Source organism: Sinocyclocheilus anshuiensis, unplaced genomic scaffold (genome assembly GCF_001515605.1).
Source record: "Sinocyclocheilus anshuiensis isolate Anshui unplaced genomic scaffold, SAMN03320099.WGS_v1.1 scaffold739, whole genome shotgun sequence".
Classification (NCBI taxonomy): Eukaryota; Metazoa; Chordata; class Actinopteri; order Cypriniformes; family Cyprinidae; genus Sinocyclocheilus; species Sinocyclocheilus anshuiensis.
The window spans coordinates 878,017-885,516 of NW_015551105.1; the positions used below are offsets into that span (position 1 = coordinate 878,017).

Genomic DNA, 7,500 nt, shown 5'->3' on the forward strand with positions numbered 1-7,500 from the left:
ATACGCGAATATTGATCCTTAGAAGTCGTAATACGCAAACATCCCGGGGAAAAAAGTAAGCATACGGCGTATACTTGCGTATGGCCCCGACTACACCACTGATAGACATATATAAGACAAATGATTCACTAGATTTTCACTAGAATACATTTTCCCTCCAACGCTAACACAAACACACACCTCACTCAAAGCACCGCTTTGGCGCGCCTAGGCCATTCGAATAATGACATCATCAAGGCGCGCCGGCGTCCTTTAATGTTTGCGTGCGGGGAATAATGGCGATGTGCACAATATTACGACGTGCTTCTGTTAGTTTGACCTCCTCTCTGCCTCGACTGTCAAACAGAAACGCTCGGACTCCAGCTAGACTGCTCGCGAGGACATGCTATAAAAGAGCCCTGAGCACCACCACTCGATTTTGCGCAGGTATTCAAACTTATGAATGTGTACAGGCGACTCGCGTGAAAGTTTAGATCCGTCTGTTTGTGCACTTATGCTGCAGTCATTCACATGCTACGGTAGTGATAAACTCAGAATGAATTAACTATATTACATGCACGTTTAAATGCATCTTTACTTGCACAGTTATACTTGTTGCTCTACACCTTTATCCGCCTGTGACCCCAGCAAATCCGTTTTCTCTGTCATTCTGCAGCACTGAACTTCACAGACAAACACGAGTGGGTTCGCGTGGACAGTGGTGTGGCAACAGTGGGCATCAGTAATTTTGCACAGGTTAGACTGATTATTAAGACTTAATTGTTGTAGGAAGAGGTGTTTTTTGGACCATATAGGATGTATTGTCATGTGTTTATAATGTAATGTTCCCAGGAGGCACTGGGGGACGTGGTCTACTGTGGGCTTCCTGAAGTTGGCACAAAGTTGGCACAGTCTGGTAACTACTCTTGCTCTGGAGAATACTGCTTTTGAAAAACTTGTTCTGTAAAGTAGGATACAGTTATATGTTACAAAATGCAGTTATTTGTTGTAAATCAAGCAAATATTAGAATCAATTATTATTTTATGTATTGTTATCTGTACTGTAGATGAATTTGGTGCTCTGGAGAGTGTTAAAGCAGCGAGTGAGTTGTACTCTCCTCTGACGGGGGAGGTGACAGATGTCAATGACGCCTTGGCGGACAACCCAGGACTTGTCAACAAATCTTGCTATAAAGATGGTGAGACATTACAATCTCATTTTGACTCAAACTAGCCTGGGATCTTTCAACTTAAAGGAATAGTTCACCCAAATATGAAGATGAACCCACCCTCAAGCCATCCAAGATATGGATGAGTTAGTTTCTTCATCAGAACAGATTTGGAGAAATTTAGCATTACATCACTTGTTCACCAATGGATGCTCTGCAGTGAATGGGTGCCGTCAGAATGAGAGTCCAAACAGCTGATAAAAGCATCACAGTTATCACCATCAGTCATGTGAAGCGAAAAGCTGCGTGTTTGTAAGAAACAAATCCATCATTAAGATGTTCTAATTTTAAATAAAAAATACGATTTAATACGCTCCTCCAGTGAAAAAGTCCGTCAACTGTTGTTCTCTCACATCAAAATGCAAAGGTGTATATTTTTCTCCTGATTCAGACGAGATGACTTTTTTTTTTTTTTTTTTTTTTTTTATAATTTTTTTTGTTTGTTTGTTTGTTTTTTGGGCGTACATCTTGGATGGCCTCTCAAAAAATGTACATTTTGTCATCAGTAAGTGTCTGTTTTGTTCACAGGCTGGCTGATAAAGATGACTGTATCTATTCCTGAGGAATTGGATGGACTGATGGATGAAGCTGCTTATGAGAGATACATCAAATCTATAGAGGACTAGAGCGTGCTGCTGGCATGTTGCATATGGGGGAGAATTTAAAAACAATCAATTAAGGAATGTTTATAGTAGTTGATTTAGTTTAGATGTTCTCTTAAATTACATTTTCCCATCCACCCACACCCAGCCACAGAAGGGGACCACATGGACACAACAATATGCACTTCGCTTGGAAAGCAACAAGCAAACCTGATTGGATTGAGCCAGTTACTGTATGTAGCCACAGAGACACAGACTATGTAACAGTTTCATCTCTTTTGTAGATGTTACACTGTTCCTGTAAAAGCTTGTCATTGCTTGGAATAAGCTACAAATAAAATGTGGAAGGGGGAATAACACCAAATGTCCATTCTGAGGACAGCTATGAAACCTGGTGAAATCGGTCTTGGTTTTAAAGAACTCATAACTGAGTTAGTGATTAACAACATTAAACATCTAAACACTTATCGGTTTTAAATGGTTTTATTGCATTAGAAATCTTGCTTTTGATGCCAAATGTGCCTCTGACAGAGATCTAATTTACAAAATAAAGAGCCCAATGTCTGCAAATGAATTATTTTAAGTAGTATTGTTTTATAAAACGCCTATAAAGAAAACAAATCTTAAGTCATAAATATGTTAAATTTTATCAAACAGTTTTCAATACCATGATGGATGTGTTTGTACAGGATAAGAAAATTGCTCATGCTGCATTTATATAGCCAACATGAAATCAAAACGGACCATACTTGCTTCCTAATATAGTTGCTTACAAGTCAAAATTATGTCAAAAGTCTGTTTTTCTGATCTCTAGATGTAATAAAAGAAAAAAATGTTTCCATCGTCATATCTACCAGGTAAAAACCTTAAGTCTGATAACTTAGAGAAGTAATGATTCACTATATAAACACATGAGCTATAATAATAGTCCATCTAAATAGGCCATTTGTATTTATTTACTAAAGTTTTAAAAAGTCAATATCAAACATGTTTGATATCTTCAGACTAGATGTAATCAAAGTCTGAAGCTAAAAAAATCTGAGTCTGCTCATAATACACTACATGAATATGTGTGAAATCAACTCTGAAAATCTGCAGACTGGTTGACTGGTGTCGGCTTAAAGTTGTGTAGTGCATTCCAGCCCTAACATGTCAGTCTGTTATCTGTGGGGAACAGCGACACCTCCAGGCACTTTGCTGTAAGGGTCTCTGGTTGGGGTACGTCTGGCCCTGCCGTGTGAGACTATGGGTTGAGGCAGACCCTCCAGAAGACACCAGTCCCTCTCTAACCTCTCTCTATGACACCTCCAGGCACTTTGCTGTAAGGGTCTCTGGTTGGGGTACGTCTGGCCTGCCGTGTGAGACTATGGGTTGAGGCAGACCCTCCAGAAGACACCAGTCCCTCTCTAACCTCTCTCTACGCTGTGCGTTCTCACACATCATGCTGGCTGTGAAGTCTCTCTCATTTAGGAAGGCAATGGTTTCGTCCCGTTTGCGGCTGACGTAGCCCTTCAGCACAGCGCTGTACGGGTTATCTTGCCTGTCTGGATCCTCTGACTGGTGTTTAAACTCCATGCGGGTGATGACTGGGAGGAGAAACCCGGTTCCTTCACGACTCACAACATCCTCCATACTGCCCAGAGCTTCCTGCACCAGCCTTGCAGGAACAGGTACCAGGTCACAGCCTGATCGCTGGTCAACAAACTCCCTAAAGCGCCTTCTCACCGACGCAACATCCTGTAGAGACTGTGCACGTTGCTCCTCAAGGTCAACAACAATCCGCTCTGGGTAGTTGCCACCTAAAACCACACCTGTGAACAGAAAGTGAGAATAGATAGTATATATATGATTTAGTATAAATGTGATTTAACCTAGTGTCCCGCTAGGAAAAGAAAATGTATGGGACTTGATATTATTGGGAATACTGGTGGACAATATAACCAAAATCCTATATTGCGATATGAGTAATGTTATTTCACGATAAAGTTATTTTTGCTGTATACTGCCCAGCCCTAAACTGGAAATTGACCAGATTGAAGGCATTTGTGATTTCTACAATCAGCATTATTGATAGATTACTGTGCATTTTCAGCTATTTGACCACTATATATATATATATATATATATATATATAAAACACTAAACAAAGCATTATGAATAACTGTGATAATCGTGAACAGATTATATAGTATAACAGACCTGCTCTACGCAGCATTGACGCTGGGCATTTCCAGGGCTTATGGATAAGGTCATTAGGAAGTGCCTTCAGTTCAGGACACCACTGCCGCACATAGGTGCCATAGGGGTCACAGGTCAGTGCTGCATCAACAGGGTGCATGACGAAGTTCCAGTGATCCAATCCACACATTCCTCCATTCTGCCACATCATGGCATCTATGGCAACATCAGCGTCTACCAGCGTGTCCTGCAAAATGGAGAAAGTGTTGAGATGCTGTGTTGAATGGTCATTTCTGCTAAAGTTGACACATTCTCTATCAACAAACCAGAAACCCAGTGCTGAACTCGCTGGCACAATGCACTGTGTTGCAGGCGTTTGCCAGGGTGTTGCTATTTGGTTTCTAGGGTACTTTGGCTGGTTGCTAGGTGGTTTCTTACTGGATAAAAGTCAAAATAACCCACTCCCAAGTGGGAGCTATTGGATTATTTAATGTGGAAAAATATGACGCCTCTCCTCAATAAAACATGAGTTATGCAAAGAAGATTTATACTTATGGCTAGGGGTTTTGCATTAGCTGTAGCATCACATTGTTATGGAAGCTAATTGTGGCCAAGAAATAAAAATATTTAAAAAAAGATTACGACTTTTTATCTCACAATTCTGACATTTTTTCTTGCAATTTTGACTTATTTTCTCAGAATTGCGTGTTTATATCTCGGAATAGCAAGTTTATATCACACAATTGCAAGTTATAAACTCATTTACATCTTGCAATTGTGACTTTTCTCAGAATTAAAAGTTCACATCGTGCAATTGTGATATTTTTCTCTCAGAATTCCGAGTTGACATCTCACAGTTTTGACTTTTTCCCCCAAGAATTCGAGTTCACATCTCACAATTGTGGCTTTTCTCAGAATTAATAAATGCAACTGCAAGATATTAACTTGCAATTATTAAGAAAAAGTCAGAAATGTAAGATACAAACTTGCAATTGCAAGAAAGAAAAAAATCACTAAATCATTAGAAGAATAAGGATTTAGTGTCTTTTGCATGTCTCACCTGAAACCAGCGGTATCCTTCCTGCCAGGCAATATGCAGATAAGCGATGAGGAAGGAGGCAACCACGTGTCTCATGTAGTTGTTCATCCAGCCAGTTTGCCACAGCTGTCTCATTGCTGCATCTACCAGTGGGTATCCTGTGTATCCACGCTGCCATGCCTTCAGATGGACACGGTCTGAACTCCAGCGCAAAGCCTGCTCATGGATAACAATAATCACATAACTAAATATATACATTTTCTGATGCCACCTAGATGCTAGGATGTTGTTGGTGGTTGCTTGGGCATTAACATGCGGTTGCTAGGGGGTTCTATGAGGTTGCTTATTGGCCTAAATAAAAAGAGTAACCCAAACCATCAACTCTATGATGGTTTGGGTCTCTCCATAGCTTGTCTAAGGGATTTTTTCACCCGTTTTATTATCCGACAGGCAAAAATTATAAATCTGATCAAGTAATATCACTTCTCTCTTCAACAAGTCACACGGTTTGAAACCAATATCCCATTCTGACTGCAATAAATGATATTGCCTAAATGATTTTGTACTTTCCATAAAAGCATATTAGACGGGAATAACACAGCTAATAAAAAAAAGGCCTAATATTACCTATTTTGATGATGCTGAGTTTTTCTGCTGATTAAGGGATAATACAAGACTTCTTACAAATGGTTGTCAAAAGCAAAAATGCTACAAAACGCATCATATTTTGTGAGAAAGTGTGACGCGCTAGAGCAAAACAGGCAGTATTTTTGGTATCAGCACCCCAAAATTGGTAAGAAACCTGTATTGGATTTCAGTCAGCAAATATGATGCAGGGCGGCATTATAAATATGAATCTTGCCTTGTACGGTGGTCTGAGGGACTCCCAGGGCAGGTCTGGGAAAAGGCACAGCTGCCAGTACGCCAGGTCCCTCCAGGCCAGTTTGCGATGGAATTTGGGAGATCTGCAGCGAGCTCCACGGGCATCCCGTAATAGGCTGCTTGCACTCAGCTGCCCAAAGTGCAGATATGGAGATAGAGAGCTGGTGTTGGGCTCATCCGCACGACTTGACTCCTTCTCATAACGGTACACACCTACAATGAAGTCAACTGATGAGCGCAAAATGATGGATTGGCTTGTAATGCTGCTATATTAAAACACGTGCCCTGGAAATATGTCTTACCATCTCGCAGGAAGGCCTCAAGATGAGCCTGAGCTCCTTCCTCACTGAAGTCCCATGATTTCCGAATGTTCACAGCCCAATCAATCTGTCAATATCACATCACAAAAGCACTTTAATCATGCAAAATGGCAACTTGGATCCAACTGCACTACTTTTCCATTGCTTTTTTACATAAACTTGCTAGAAGGTAGTCTTTGATTGCTGTGATTACAACCTTGCATCTTTTGCGGTGCCTTGCACATGACACAGGGGCAAAACGCAGTGCTCAAGTTCAAATAAATTCAACTTTTAAAAATGTGTCTCAAGACCTTGAGTTTTATTTTTGTTTTTTATTCCACTGCCTGCAACTGAAAAATACACTCTGTGTGAATGGCACCTTAAGTTACATAAAGAGAGATCTTTCTGATATGTAGATAATAATAAAATAAATGAATCATAGTAAATTCAAATTATTATCCAAAGGATTTTTTTACATGACAAATGTGATACACATTTAAAAATCAATATAAATTCTTTATTTTAAAACATGAACAATATAAACATAGTAATAATAACAATCATAATAATAAGTACCTCAAATTTAAAATATTAATTATTTATTATAATTAACAAACTGAAACTAAAACATTTTTGCTTGAATTAAAATAAATATTAACTGAAATAAAATAATAAAATAAAAAATATATATTTTTATTTCAGCTAGTTGCCAAAGCAACATTTCCCATTGTAATTTAGTTTAATGTTTTAAAATAACTAAAACTTAAATAAAACTTTTAAAAACCTATATAGACACATATAAAAAAACTAAAACTACTAAAAATGGCAAAAACACTTGGTAAAGATTTTACTAAAATCTTTTAATTACTGAAATTTTTTTTTAAATAAAACTGATTCAAAATATTAATAAAAACTATAATAGTATCACACTGACTTGTATGACAGAAATAAGATGAACACAACTGTTGTTAGTGTTGGTTTGAATATTTCACCTCTGTGCCATCTTTCCTGCGTGGCATGCGTGCCAGTCCCAGATCAACAAGTGGGCATCCCTGTGGCCATGCTGAGGGAGCAGGCAGGGCAGCGGGGGCATCCAGCGGAGAGGTCAGTCCACTGCCAGGATTCTGCTGGCAACAACTCATGAAGTGAGAGACAGAGCCGATACCTGAAAATAATATAGAAACCTTTAAGAAATTAGCATTTTAGAAGTTTGTGGTGGTGTTTGCCCATGCAGAAGTTGTTTGCCCATGCATCATGCTAGGGTGTAGTAAGTGGCTGTCAGGGCACTGCTA

The 7,500-nt window shown here is 39.2% G+C and overlaps 2 protein-coding genes across 2 annotated transcripts in view; one reads left to right on the forward strand and one right to left on the reverse strand.

Moving 5' to 3' along the window:
- Positions 1 to 202: 202 nt before the first annotated feature.
- Positions 203 to 1,869, forward strand: LOC107662900 (glycine cleavage system H protein, mitochondrial-like). Its single transcript, XM_016453029.1, has 5 exons — positions 203 to 426; positions 656 to 735; positions 832 to 895; positions 1,047 to 1,178; positions 1,737 to 1,869. The coding sequence occupies exons 1-5, from the start codon at positions 276 to 278 to the stop codon at positions 1,832 to 1,834; spliced, it is 525 nt and encodes a 174-aa protein (XP_016308515.1). The 5' UTR covers positions 203 to 275; the 3' UTR covers positions 1,835 to 1,869.
- Positions 1,870 to 1,953: 84 nt separating this feature from the next.
- The window catches only part of LOC107662899 (deoxyribodipyrimidine photo-lyase-like), a 7,446-nt gene continuing 1,899 nt past the window's right edge, over positions 1,954 to 7,500 (reverse strand). Inside the window, 7 exon segments of the mRNA XM_016453028.1 lie at positions 1,954 to 3,100; positions 3,222 to 3,621; positions 4,010 to 4,235; positions 5,049 to 5,243; positions 5,890 to 6,122; positions 6,212 to 6,296; positions 7,201 to 7,373. Of these exon segments, the coding sequence (XP_016308514.1) occupies positions 2,971 to 3,100; positions 3,222 to 3,621; positions 4,010 to 4,235; positions 5,049 to 5,243; positions 5,890 to 6,122; positions 6,212 to 6,296; positions 7,201 to 7,373 (1,442 nt within the window). The 3' untranslated portion in view covers positions 1,954 to 2,970.